Source organism: Micropterus salmoides, unplaced genomic scaffold (genome assembly GCF_014851395.1).
Source record: "Micropterus salmoides isolate LMB-PRFRI ecotype aquatic unplaced genomic scaffold, ASM1485139v1 Ms_hic_scaffold_6, whole genome shotgun sequence".
Taxonomy (NCBI): Eukaryota; Metazoa; Chordata; class Actinopteri; order Centrarchiformes; family Centrarchidae; genus Micropterus; species Micropterus salmoides.
Window position 1 is genome coordinate 25,640,676 of NW_024044348.1, and position 15,547 is coordinate 25,656,222.

Consider the following 15,547-nt stretch of genomic DNA (forward strand, 5'->3'; position numbering starts at 1 on the left):
CATGCATATGAGATTAGAGAGAGAGAGAGAGAGAGAGAGAGATGGTTGAGGAAAAGATCACACATTTTTGTCATCTCAAAGGTCATTTGTCGCCACCAATCTGGGCCTAGCACAAGCCTTTGGAGAGACAGCTGGAAAGAATAAATCAGGTCCCGGAATGAGTACTAAACTGACTGGCCTCTCACAGTCCCTTTTCCTATAGTCAACTCCTAATCTGAAAAAGCTTTCATATCCTATGCTGTTGCATCTCAGAGAGGCCTTATGCCTTCCTGCTCCAGCCACAGGTGTACTGTTACGTCATCGCACTTCAGTTTGAGGATACCCACCTGGACAGAGTCTAGATGTTTGCTTAAAATTTGCCTCTCTGGGTTGCTAGCTGACATATATATACTGAGAAAACCAGTCGTCCATAAAACACTACTCACCTGCACTCACCTCAATAGAGTAAACTGTATGAGTGTGTGTAGTGTGTGACAGTAAGTTAACTCCAATGCTTTGGTCTACCTCTTCTGTGAAAGGGAATTTTTTTGAGTACTTATGTGTGTCAATGTACTTAGTGTGTATGTGTGTGGCAGCTCAGATGTGCACATATTTATGAGCATATCACTTTCTTGTGTCATGCTAAATTACCCCCCCTGCACTAGTAATCCCATTAGGCTAGCTCAACAGGCTAATAGGGGGAAGTAATGGGCCCAGCTATATGTATCTAGGGGAACACTAATAAGCCATGACACCACTCCCACTGTTAATTACCCCAAACTAGCCTAAACAAAGGAATCAACCGAGTTGGAGAAGACACACATACACTGCATCGCACATCCAGCTGCACACATGACCACAGACATATACATTAAGAATGCTAGTCAATAAGGATATATCAGTGACACGCACACCTCCTCACATACAGATGCATCGCATGGTTACATTTTGATGAAGTCTTTTTGATTACACGTGTTGGATAGTGATAGTGATGAGGAAGGAAAGTGTAAGGGTGTATGTGTGTGTTTGTCTGAGTGTGTAATTAGTTGGTGGTCTCATGGAAGTATGTGTAATCATCTCCCATCATCACTTTCATCATCGAAGTCGTTGACTCTTTAACCCCTCTACATGTGTCTGTATGGATGGATAAGGGAAGCAGGGCTGTGTGTATGTGTGTGTGTGTGTGTGTGTGCAAGGGTGCAAAGCTTAATTAGCTTGCAATTGGTATTCACGCGTGGTGACTGCAGGGAATGAGTTAATTGCAGTCCAATTCAAACGTTGACACACTTTCAAAGTTTTTCCCCTCTCCCTGTCTCCCTGACAGAAACCAATGAGGGGCTACAGATCACATTTATTAGATGAGAGCAAGTGAGAGAGAAAATGGGAAAGAGAGAGACAAGGGAAGAAAAAGAGAAAAAGACAGAGAGACAGAGGTGGATCAGAAGAAAATAGAGAAAAAGACTGGTGAAGGTGAGCAAGTAAGCTAAGTGGGCAGAATGAAAAAATAAAGTAAGAGACAAAAACAAATGAGGGAATTTGGATGAAAATGATTCATGAACTGGTGAAACAAAATGGGTCAAATGGCCACAATAAATACAATGTTGGTGTGTTCTTCTGTGTTCTTCTGTCACATTTGTTGCTGTTAAAAAAAGTACAAAAGCTGCTGATTACATCTGTATTTTTTTAATGGTCGATGAAGATGCTTCCGACTAAGTGGAAGCAGATCAAGTTTAGTCCGTCAACAAAACACAAAGACTAATTCAACTAAAAAAAGACACACATTCATTGCCCTCCTACTTTTAAAGAGAAATGCTAACTTGGTTGATGGCACACATGTTGATGGTTGCATTGCTAATGTTGGGATCTCAGGGGCCTCACAGATGAAGTTGTTCATTTGTGATCATTACTGAACTTTTATCATGTGAGTTTCAGTTTCCCAGGAATCCTCCAGAAAATCACATCGAGGTGCAAACTCAGCTGCAGCTACGATTGGTCAGTGACCAGTAGCCTCTAAACCAGGACATCACTCATTGATAAAAACTGTGCACAACATCGATCTCATTCCTGTTGGCTGTTTCTGCCTCCTCTCTCGCTCCTCTTCTGGATGTTACAGCTGGAGCTGTCGATTCAAAGGCACAGTGGCCTCCCAGCACGGCCTGCTCAGACCAGACACGCCAGCAGAACTGATCTACACCCGCGCCGTTGCAAACGGGTTGACAAAGCAGGCACTTGCTTAGGGTGAGTCTACTTAATACACAGCAACGACAACGGCATGAGCACCCCTTTAAATTCTATGATCGGTTGTTTGCCGGAATCCCCCCTAATGTGGCCCCACCCACTAGTTTGCTGTGCAGCAAACAGAGTCTCCACCTGTAAAGAGCTTTGTGGTGGTGGTATGCACCTAAATACATAGAAATGTCACAATACCAAAATTATGACTTCAATACAATACCTGCCTAAATACCAATACTGAAGAGATACCAAAAATCTAAAATATCAGGAACAGTACTGGAATAATAAATGACCGAACATGGAACTTAAAATTAACAAGGTGGCATGCCAATAAATACCAATAAAAGTGGGGGCGGAGCTAGACTCTCAGCGCAGAGGGAGCGAAGCTTCATCGAAGGCCTGGCAGAGAATATATTGTGATGTTCTGCTTTAGTTGGCTCAAGCTAGATAACATTAACGATAATCTCACCGGTTAACACCAAGCTGTTGCTAACGTTGTACGGTGCAAAATACTATAGCTGTATGGCTTTCCACATTACTTTACTAGCTAACGCGATCCATAATACTATCCTGTGTACCACTGGTATTAAAAGTGTTGATTTTAGCCTGCACTAGCATATAGTGATGCAAGGCAGGGTCAGCCAGCTATGCTAGCATGGATCCGCCGCTGTTTGCTTCATAACGTTCAATTTAGATTTATTGTTGTTTTACCGATTCTCAGGTACACAGCTTCTCTGCCGATCTGAGTTGCTTTAACTTACGTGACCAACACAATATAAAATAATGCAACATAGCGGCACAGGACAACAACACACTGTTATAAAGTGTGGCAACAAATTTTTTTATAATATTTATTATTTTTGCTATCATCCAATAAATTTAGATGTGCTCACATTCCTCTGCCTCCAGTGAAAGATACACAGATAATTACTGAAAAGCAGCAGGGAGCTGATGTATCAAGTCAGCTAAATGCATGTAACAAGCAAGGTTGCAATGTAAAAACCGCACCTCTAGTGGCCTCTGAAAACTACATAATACCCCCTTAATGTAAATATTGATACCATTTAAACCCTAATCCCCAACACTAAACCATATGACTGATTTATATTTTGCAAAGCAGTCTTGACATATTCTTTGCACTCACATTCTTGAAAAAAAGTACATACCTGTGGATCAAACAAAAAGTAAGGGCGTCCATTTCTGATCTGAATAGCCAGGAACTCTTCCTGATTCCCTGGAGAGAAGGCGCAGAGCAGCAGGCCATCTGAGGCCCGAGTCCTGAAACTCAACTCAACACCTGATACAAAGTAAGATCAGGAACAAGTGTGTGTGGAGATGGAGGTAGAGTAGAAGAGAGAGAGAGAGAGAGAGAGCAAAATATTTAATTTGGGCTAAACAATACTTTCAATACATGTCAATTTTTATTATAGTGCTGTTAACTAATTCAAATACAATAGAAACCACATAATATATCCCTTTGAAGACTCAAAACGGCACTTAAACCTTTCAAATTCTGTTGAACCCACTGGTAGGTTAGTTGCTAGAGGACATTGTGTTATCAGGGAGTAACTCAGTAAGTGACCTGCCGTGTCCCAGTATTAAACCTAATCATTTAGATGTCAGACAGCACCCAGTGTTACCGTCTAAGCTAAAAAGAGAGACCATCTGCATGAACAGGGTCTTTAATTATCTGGTAACTTTCAGTACGTGAGAAAAGAAATCGTAAAAACAGCAGATTAAGATTTTTGAAAGGCAGCAGCACTAAGATCCTTCCTTCTCCCTTCAGACATTTGTTCAAATGCATAAGATGTGCATGGTTAACCCCATAAAGACCACTCGCACCACATTACAGAGCAGGTGTCAGAACCCTCAGTCACTACCATAACACAACCCACAGTCAGAGCTTTGAAGGCATATTTCTCCTTCAAATGTTGAAGCCAGGTATACAGTATATGTCTGTTTACAAGTTAAACATCTTAAATTTTTTCTTACATCTCAATTAAGTTAACTGTTTCCCAACTGTTCTAAATTGTCTTCATTCCCACTATAAGGTAACCCATCTAGGGTAATCTTACCACTAAGATATTTTAGGGAAAATGGTTTTTCAGAAGACTAGCCTGAGTAAACACACAGTACACATTTTTAACAGCTCTCATGTGTAATCTATTGCTTTTTTCTCTTAAAGCCACAACGTTTTATTTTATATCATAGGAAAGATGAAGAAATTAGAAGACTGAGCAGAGACATAGATTTTTATATAAAATCCCGGACCACCAACTGGATGACATAGGATTTGGGATGTGAAAAAACAAAAATTATGAGCTATCTTTGAGCAGGGCAGTAACTGACCAGATAGTTGCATCTACTGTATCATTCCAACACAGCTGTCCTGCCTCTGTTGTAAATGGTGGGGTTCCTTGTTTGTTAATGCTGTGGATCAGACCTTCAGCAATGTGGGAAACTTGTAGGCTCTTAGACCAGCAGGACCTCTAACGCACACACACACACACACACACACACACACACACACACACACACACACACACACACACACACACACACACAGAGCAAAGAATTCATCCAGTGTGCTGTCTTGCCATGTTACTATGGATCAGAGATTGGATCTTAATCCACTACTAGATCCACGTAACGACACAGAGCATGCAATGTTACGTGTGTGTCTGTGAGTATATGTGTGTTTCCTCCACTCTGTCTGTCTCTGAAGGGAACAGAAGTGTGGGAAGATCTGAGAAGTTGAACGGAGGCAGTCCAGAGTTCATCAGAAGCTGGTGTTGGCAAAATAATTAGTGTGTGAATTCACTTAACATGGAGAGAAGTCAAACAGTTACATGGCAAGCTAAAGGTGAATACAGATTAGCCATTTCAGAGGTCCTCGTTTTCACATTATTATGAATGAAAATAGCTTTTCAGGGTTGTTACCTTGGGTCTATTTGTAACTGGATCTATTGTTATGCTTACTGTTGATATTAAGTATATATCAAAAAATAAACCTTCTCAGTCGTATTTCTTACTATATTCTGAAGGTTTTTACAGAGGGGTTTGTTCATATATCATTCATAGCCTGGATTATCCAACATTTTATTCCCCACAACAGGTCAAAATTAGTTTTGTTATGCCTGTTGACAGTATTTTCTGATTTATGGAATAATAAAAAGAGATATCCAAAATCCTTTCTGTGAAAACATTTGAGTATAATGTGTTAACAAAATAAAACAATTTTTACTATTTCAGAAATCCTGTAATACAAAAACAAAATACTGTCTTAATGTAAATAATCAACTACGAAAGCTTTGCAGTAATATCTATTAATTAATCTTTTTTACCCTATTCACCTGCAGTGTCTCGCCTTAAGCAACATTTAAAAATGCACCTGCATTGTTTTGCATTTTGACTTTCAGTCCCGTCTTGTCTCGTTCTTGTGAACCCAATATCGTGTTTCGTCTCATCTTGTGAGCTAAGTGTACCCTCTATGCTGCTCGTCTTTCTGCCACTCAGTGAGTGTAACTGCACTCTGATGACAGAGAATGCAGTTACGCTCACTGAGTGGCAGAAAGACGAGCAGCAGTGTTAGCTTTAATCAGCACAAACAAACAACACATCTAAAATGGGAAAGAGCTGGACGACTGGTTCTTTGGTAAACAGTAAGGATTACTGTCAAGTCCGACTGCCTTTAATTTGAGCAAATAATCACTTGTTTTACTCCCGGTTTGCTAAACGCAGCCACGGTAACAGATGTTTTGCCAGCGTGGTTCCGGAAGGGGAGGTGACATCAACTTATACCCTCTATTTATACTCTTGATCACATATTCAGTGCACCGTTTTTTCACACCACTGGATGGCTTCTCTGTATCAATAATGTGCCTGTATTGAATGAATGATGAATGACAAAAGATTAATCACAAAAAAAATCTTATCCTGCAGAGTCATAACCTGAGAATCATCAAAAGGTTTCTTCAATATCCAAGTAATCTGGTAATAGCTGTCTGTAAATCCATGATTACTTTGCAGACAGGAATTGCTAATAGCTAATTTGGCATACTTTTAATTGTGCCAGTTTGCCAAAATGTAAATGAATATAGTCTTAAAAAATGGAACTCATAACAGCCTAATTGATAAGCTTTTGACTCTTGAGACAAATATTTCAGACTGAGCTGATAAAAAAGGAAAAAGTAGGATTCAAAATATCCACTTTAAAATAAAAGGATGTCTTTGATGTCTGTGACAGGAGACAGGAAAGAATATTTGCATTTTTCTACAGGATCTACGATGAATGTAAGAGTCGTTTTTGAATAAACTCAATAGTTTTAGCAGAGTATATAAAAAAGTCTACATGGAAATAAATTTACAATAATTGTAGCAGCAGTATACAGCCAAGACAAGAAGACACAAATGTTCTTTATATTGGACCTGCATTCTGTACATCAAGCAGGCATCTGTCATTTACATTCATGACCTTGTCTCCACAGAGATGAGTGAAGTCATGACAGATACCTGACATTACATTACCCACCTTTAACCTTCTCTGTATCACTGTCTCCTGATCTCTCATTCCTTCCCTTCTTTCTTCCCTACGCTTTTAACCTTCGTCTTCCTTTTCTTGACCTTTTCATTCTCCTTTTCTCCACCTATTGCCTCATCTGAATATGTTTGCTCCCCTTTGCATCTTCAATTTTCTTTTTACCTCTTTCACTCCCAATTCTGCTCCTTCCCATGTTTCCTACTCGCCTCCCTCTTTTACCATTCTAACTCTGGTGTAAACAGTTATCCATTGTAAAAGAGACTGCAGATTTCATCAAACTGTGCTTTCTATAGGAAGGTTCTTATTGTATCACACACTCTCACTGACAACCAGTCTTGTACAGAGGGGACAGGCACATGGGACCATAAAACTCATAAAATATGACTGTAGAGAAGCAGCATAACTATTATTCCTGCCTCATCAGCACAGGAGTTCATGCACATTTTATACAATACAAAACAGCTGTGCGCAGTGGTCAAGGGATGTTAAATGGTGACTGATGATGCAGTTTATCATGGTATATCTTCATATAAAGGAATGCTATTAAATATTCTGAAGATTATTGCAATGCATTGTGCTCCCCCCTATTGTCTTAAGATGGACCCAGTACTCTAGAATGTGAGTTTACTCGTGTCATGCTGTGTTTATAAGGAAACCACTTTGGATAAATTAGGCCCACAGTTGCAAAACAGAAATAATTGTGTTCAAGATAGTTAAAAAAGTTCTTCTGACCTTATTTGCAATGGCAGAGAGGTCAGTGTTATTATTAATGTATCTGTTTATATGCAGCTATACAGCATGCCCTGCAATAATCTTTGTTTTAGAAAGAATTGAGAATTTTGTATATATGTCTTTAAAATAACTTCTGGAAGAGATTCATGTAAAGTAACAATAGATAACTGTTGATGTTTGCATTTAAAGTACAGTATGTTTGTGATTTAGGGAGGACACCCTGCCAACATATACAGTCCTGCTCACCATTATTGGCACCCCTGAAGTTTAAGTACATAATGTGGAATATCTTCTGAAATAAATGAATCAAGTGAAACAATTCTGTTCTATAGAGAACTGGTGTTTGATACAAAAGAGCAAATGATAAACAACAATTAAAAAAAATAAACAATGGGAGGAAAAAATAGAAAAACCTAAAGCTTGCTGTAAATCAGTATGGAAACACACTGTGACTCACCTGTGGTAAATCACAAATGAGAATCACCTGTGATAGATTGTCTGTACCCATGTGACATGAATTAGCCAATGAATGATGACTTCCGTGTTTTAAAAAGCCATCTGTTATCCCCTGTTCCTTTGTCACAATGGTGAAGGCAAAGGAGCTGTCTGAGGACATCAGAAGCGTGATAATTAGCAAACACAAGACCTCTAAAGTGGTATAAGGCCATCTCCAAAGACCTTGGTATCCCTATTTCAACAGTGTGTAATGTTCATAAGAAGTTTGCCAAGCATGGTACTGTCAAGAACCTCCCTGGACGTGGGGGGTAGAGAACAATTGATGAGAGAAGTCTGCAAAGGTTGGTGCGAATGGTGGACAAAACACCACATCAAACATCCAAAGGCCAACCTGGAACAGTCTGGGGTCATGGTTTCAACAAGCATCATATACCGCACACTAAACCAAACAGGGCTTCATGGGTGGAGGCCAAGGAGGACACCATTGCTGAGGAAAAAACGTAAAAAAGAACCACTAATCTCATCATATCATAGGAATCACAAATCAGAGAATTATCAAGAGATTTTAAAGCGAAATGTCCCCAGTGTAAGAAAACTTGGTTTGAGTCGAAGAACATGGTTCCTCCATCAAGACAAAGACACAAAGCACACATCCAAAAGCACGCAGGAATGGTTGAAAAGGGAAAAATGGACTGTTTTAAAATTGCCAGCAATGAGTCCTGATCTTAATCCGAAACTTGCAAACGTTCAAGAGCTTGAAAAATTTGCAAAGAAAGAATGGGAGAAAATACCAGCTGAGAAGTGCAAGAAGCTTAAAGATGGCTACAAGAAACGTCATCACTGCCAACGGGTGTGCAACCAAATATTAAAGAGGGGTACCATTATTGCTGCACATGCTGTTTTTTCTGTTTCTGGAGTGAAATTACAATTTGTAAGTTGAAGTCTTTGTTAAATTACGTTGGACCTCCAATTAAAAGATCCTGATATAAATTTGGTCCATTTCTATTTATTTCTGAAGATATTGTAGAGGTTATGCAAAAAATGAAGGGGTGCCAATAATGGTGAGCAGGACTGTACTTGGCCAAGGTGTTTGGTCCAAATATACAACATCTAAGTGACACTGCTCGTGCTCAGCATTCTTTCCTTAGATTTCCCCACAGGACTTGTGCCACTTCACACTGACAACCACTTTGGAGGCATCAACAGACAAACCTGAGCACTCATCATGACAGGTGTCTCTGTTACACATGCACAGTACATGGAAGCATGCGCGCGCGCACACACACACACACACACACACACACACACACACACACACACACACACACACACACACACACACACACACACACACACAGGAAATACCAGCATGTACTTGTGCACCTGAGTCATAAAAACTTTTTCCACGTCACTTCATACCTCACTACAAGTACTACACATCAATTTTAATAATGTTTAACAGTTAATGAAAAGACAACCGGACCTAATCACTTAAAGGTTCAGTGTGTAATATCTCTGAGGATTTATTGACAGAAATGTAATATAATATCCATAACTGTGTTTTCAGTGGTGTATAAAGACCTTACATAATGAACCATTATGTTTTTATTACCTTAGAATGAGCCATTTATATCTACATAACTGCGGGCACCCCCTTCTATGGAGGTCGCCATATTTTGTCGTCATGTTTCTACCGTAGCCGACAACGGACAAACAGTGCTACAGAGCGCGTTTCGTCATCATGGTGTTCTTCTTCTCCTTGTATAATTCCGGCAGTGTCGTCACTACATTAAATGCGTCCGTAGAAGAAGAGGAAATAACAATAATAATAATAAACAGTCTCTGAGTAGTCTTCTGGTGTATTAGATGTAAGAAGAGAAGTGACATTTGGACAAATGAAGGAGCACACGTGTTATTTAGCACGAGAGCCGACAGCCTGTGGATCTTAATAAGATAAAGCCAGACGGAGTCGGGACAGATACAGACAGACAGAGTTTTACACAGATGGAAGGCTATAATGTGGGACAGATGTTTTCAAAGCGGAGCTGAAGCTGTCTGTTTTCTGCTGGACAGGTAATTAACTTACGTCTGTCAGACTTGCGATGCAAATGAAAGCTGTTGTTTGATAGCTTTAGCTTGAAGCTGGCTATAATCACCGAGAGACATGAGGTGTTTCCCCTGTGATTATGTAGTTGCATTAATTTCATGTCGCCTTATTCTCCAGCCTGTGGTTGACTTTGCTGGTTACGTTAGCGAGACAATCAGCTGATCAGTAATGTTAATTGGCAATAAAACCGTAACGGTAGCATAGAGCATGGAAGCATCAGTCAGCTAAACTTTTACTGCCCTGGTAGGAAAATCATGTAGGCTAGTTGGATTGGTTTATTCTCCAGCGCTGGCTTTGGTTTGTGGTGTAAAATATGTAGTTGGATTAGTTTCATGTAGTGACTCTCTCCAGAGCCCTGTTATGGTTTTGTTATGTTGGTGAGACAATCAGCTGATCACTAACTGGCAATAAAACGGCAGCTAACAGCTGGAAGCTCGGATCAGCAGCTAAACTTCACATTTTACTCCCCTGGTGGAAAACATGTATTTCTTTTTACTGCTAATGGTGATATATAACATGACTGTGTGCCTATCAAGTGACCAATAATGAATACTTTCAGAATTTACATTTAAAAAATAGTTTTTTTTGGATAGTGCTTTGCCACTATGCACGCAAATGTGTAATTTGTACTTTCTCATGCTAAATGGCCATTAAAAACGTTTTACTACAAGCTGAAATTATGGCTGTCAGTACTACTTTGTGTTTCTGTTGCATATTTTGGTAAGATTTGCAGATTGCTTATCTAATTAAGCAAAGTGAGAGGAGCCTTGATCCTCACCTGACAATGCCTTTGTAACCTTCATGTATTATGTGGTTTATAATGGACTGTGGTGCAGAAACAGTGAGGCTTACATTGTCCTGTTATCTGTCAGTGGTCATACTTGATGCACCAGATGTGAGAGTTTTTGAGTTAGTTAGTCCAGATGAGCCAAAAGTTAATAATAATGTATTACAGGAGTGTCAGACATCATATAGCACTTCATTTCTTGATGTGGCTGTTGTTCATTAATGAACAAGTAACAAAAAAACATATGGTTTTACTGAATAATTAAGTAAAAATAATTTCTTAATATATCTATCTAAAGAAACCTCATTTCTTGACTGGCAACTCTCTGCTATCTCATAGACAACATCTTTGTCCTGTCTCAGGCACCCTAGCTATACAACTCGCTTGGATAGGGGAGGGGGGGTGCAATTCGTAGCTCTCACCACTAGATGTCACTAAAACTTACACACTGAACCTTTAATGATATTCGAATTTCATATTCTATTGAATGAACTTCTATCAAAATGTCAGTTAAATGTCTTCCCCAAAGAAATTACTTTAACCACTGGCCTAAAATTTAACAAAATGAAAAAACAAATTACTACAAAAAATGGAATACTTAATCATCACAGTATAACATCAAGTCAATTAAACTTCAGGGATATCAATCTGTACAGTTAGAAAGGATAATAAATCGTGAATCAATATCATATGTTTTAGTGAAAATAAAAGTTACAACAGGTGCACTGCAGAGGCAACAACAAGACAATCCTTAAGAAGGGAATGGTTTGTAGGCATGGCCACAGACAATTGCTCTCTCCTTATCCTTCAAGACTAATTGTTCTCTTGTTTTGTGTTTTGCTAGCGTCCTCGTCACTACTGGCTGCATGAAGCAGTTCCCACCAGCCCATTCATGTTGCAGGTCGTCCAGCTCCCCTAGGATGGCACATCTATACATGCTGTTGCAAAAATACACAAGGAGAGCTGGACAGCTGTAGAAGGACATCAAACCAATAGCAGGATCGGTATCTTCTCCTCTGTGTGAGGAGGAACAGAAGGGGGCCCAACATCCTATAGCGGGATCTGTGCTCACAGCCCAGCACCGTGCAGCTCGACTGGCTTTCGTCAGAAAACACCAGAATTGGCCGATCTGCCATTGGCGCCCCGTTGTCTTCACAGATGAGAGCAGGTTCATGAATACAAGTGAGAAACGCAAAAGAGTCTGGAGATGCTGCCTGCAACATCATCCAGCACGACCGGTTTGGCGGTGGGTCAGTGATGGGCTTGGAAGGCATGTCCTCGGAGGGTCCCACAGACATCCACGTGCTAGCCAACAGTGCCCTGACTGCTGTTAGGTATGGGGAAGAAATCTTAAGGGCCATTGTCAAACCCTACGCTGACGCAGTGGGTTCCTCCTGGTGCAGGACAGTGCCTGGCCTCATGTGGCCAGAGTGTATAGGCAGTTCCTGGATGACGAAGGCATTGATGGCATTGACTAGCCCTCACATTCCCCTGACCTGAATCTAATGGAGGACTTCTGGGATGTTATGCTCACTGATGCTCTGATCCAGGTCTGGGAGGAGATTCCCAACGACACTATCTGCTGTCTCATCAGGATCATGGCCAGATATTGTTGGGAGTGCATACAGACACGTGGGTACCATACACACTACTGACTCACATTATGAGTAGCCATGGTGAAAGTCAAGTCAAGCAGGCTGTGATTTCAATTATTTTACTTTGAGTTTCGGTGTGATTTTGAAATCAGCCTTTAATCGGTTAGTGATTTTGGCTTCCATGGACCGTTGCTTCATCATTTTGTTCGAATTATACAACGTACAGTAAAGATTTTGAACAATTTCATTCATCGAGATCTGATGTGTGATTTAAGTGTTCATTTTTTTGAGCAGTGCAGATTATAGGACCATCCTCTGGGGAGCATATATGTGATCACAATGTACTTTTGCAATCTGTTCATTATGTTCTGATATTTCTTGTGGAGCAGTGGATATTTGAATATCCACATCAAATTTCATTGGCCATTAGGAATGACAATAAAAATAAAAAAATAATAAAGAATATGTACAATGTGGCTGTTATTTAAATTACAGAATGTGCAATATATTGACATGTGCAAACATTTACAGCATGAATATACTGTACTGTAAAGCGGGGCGGTTAGGGGGTTTGAGAGTCAATGTTGGTGGGGCTCCCAGGCATTGCTGATGAGGCCAGCTGCAGACGAAAATAAACTGTTCTTGGGGTTTGAAGTTTTGGTCCTAAAAGACTGCAGCTGCAGCCAGAGGGGAATGTCTGAAACTGTTTATGTCCAGAGTTGGAGGAGTCAGTCAAAATCCTTCCTGTTCGCCTCAGAGTACTAGAGGCCTGGTGGGATGGTAGATTGCAGCCAATCACTTTCTTTGTGGATCGCTGAGTCTGCCCTTGTCCTTGGCATACAAGATGGTACCAGCATACCAGATGGTGATGGAGGAGATGAGGATGGACTCAATAATGTTGACGTTGTAGAAGTGCACCATCATTGTCTTTGGCAGGTTGAACTTTCTCAGCTGCCACAGGAAGTACATTCTTTGCTTGGCTTTCTTGGTGAGGGATCTGTTGAGGTCCCTCTACAGGATGGGAGGGTTATAGGGTAGGAGGGAACCTCTGGGGTTAGCAGTTGTTCAAGGGCCCAGGTTACTGCTGAAACTGGGGAGGTGGAGCTGGTGGACTGAAGCTAGTTGATGGCAACACAGGGGATGGTATGAGAACTGTCCAATGGTTTTTCAAAGCCACAGCAGAACTCCTTCAGTTCGTTAGCCAGGTGCAAGTCGTTAAAAGAGTTGGGGAGCTTTAGGTTTGTAGTTTGTGATCTGTCTGCACCCCCTCCAGAGAGAAGCAGAGTCGTTGGCTGAGAACTGGTGTAGTCTCTCTGAGAACAGTCACTCTCAGCTTCTCTTACTGCCTTGCTGAAGCTGTACTTTGACTCCCTAAACCTGGCCCTGTCTCCACTCCTAAAGCTTCTTCCTTTTCCAGCCTTAGCTGTCTGTTTAGCTGTGAACCATGGTTTGTAATTTTTATAACTCACCCTGGTGTGTGATGGTAAACAGTAGTCTTCACAGAAGCTGATGTAGTATATCACAGACTCTGTGCGCTCATCCAGATATTTGGTAGCAGTCCTGAAAACATCCCAGTAAGTACAGTCCAAGCACGCCTGAAGGTCCTCCATAGATTCACTGATACCCTCACAACTGGTTCAGAGAGCTTTAATTTCTGCCTGTATGCAAGTATCAGATAGACCATGACGTGGTCAGTGTCCCAGTGCAGCGCGTGATAGGCACTGTTTACTGTAGTGTAAAATTCAGAATGTTCACCTCTCTGGTTGGACACTTACTGTACATGATACATGGCCGATGACAATAACTAATGGGTCAGGGTTTTTCCGCTTCACACACACAGCGCGTCCTGCACGTTGGCCTGCGGTGCAATGTAAACAACAACCAGAGTAAATGAAACAAACTCACGGGGGAGTAGAAGGGTTTTACAGTTTATGAATAAATATTCCAGATCGGAAGAACAGTGCCGTTGAATAACTGTCACATCGTGACACCAGCCACTAATGATGTAAAAATAGATACTTCACACCTTTCATTTTGCCAGAGAGATCTGTGTTGCGATGCGCTCTAAGAGTCCAGAATCGATCCACACAGCTATGTTGTGCATGTCATCCAGCCCCTCTCTCTCTCACACATTTTTCCTGTCTCTCTTCATATGTTCTATCCAAATAAAGGAAAAAAGCCCCAAAAGTAAATAGACTAGCCACATATTCTCCACATAGCAGAGAGCGGAGAGCCGCTTCTAGGACGAGCTGCGATGTATCTGGTGGAATCACAAGCATTGTCTAGAATGGCCATGATCAACTCCAACGGCTGCATCACCGCCGGAACGAGACACAGCCGTGGAGCGACATAAGAACGTGCTTTCAGAGACCTTTGTCAATAAACATAACCTGTGTTGTTGAACAGTGCTGTTGTGTCAAAAAAAATTTTTTCATGAACTAATATATTACTTAATGTACTGTGAAGAATCCTCCATTTTATGACCTACAAGTACATAAAACCAATTATACTCACACCATCAACTCTAGAGTTGTTAAGTGAGATAATTATATTGTTTAAATTGAGTCTTTTGTAAATTAAAAACGAAGGACTGTTTTAAATGGAGTTTATTGTTCATACTTAATGTACTGTTGCCCTCTCTCTGTGCCTAAGTGAACAAAAGGGATTTATGTTATATTCCACAATATGTAACATTAACAAGTAGCAATATTCAGCCATTTAAAGTTGTAAGTATAGTCTTATTTATTAGGTAGTTGTTTCATGTGTTATTGTATTGTTTCTCCTCTCTCTGTCTCAGTAAACAGTGGAGGTTGTGTGCAATCATCTACACAACATAACCTGAATAACTCCAGTCATGTTAGCTCTGTGCTGGCATTAATCAGAGCCTGGCGTATTAATGAGAGCGCGGCAGCTAGCTAATTACACCCATAGATTCTGCAGCAGCCCATTAAATATACAAATGACAGAATTAAAGAGCCCAGCCTCTTCTGATTAATCTTTAAATGGGGAAAAACTAATGATGTCTGTGCAAACTTTCCATTCACACATTTCCCCCCCTCTCCTCTCAACGTCAATGCCTGGCAATCAATCATATTAATTAAGGAAAAATAATTTGTATC

General features: G+C 40.6%; 1 protein-coding gene across 1 annotated transcript in view; it reads right to left on the minus strand.

Annotated features, from left to right (window-relative positions):
* Positions 1-15,547, minus strand: part of ush2a (Usher syndrome 2A (autosomal recessive, mild)) — a 239,018-nt gene that overhangs the window by 130,519 nt on the left and 92,952 nt on the right. Inside the window, 1 exon segment of the mRNA XM_038701698.1 lies at positions 3,378-3,508. Within this exon segment, the coding sequence (XP_038557626.1) occupies positions 3,378-3,508 (131 nt within the window).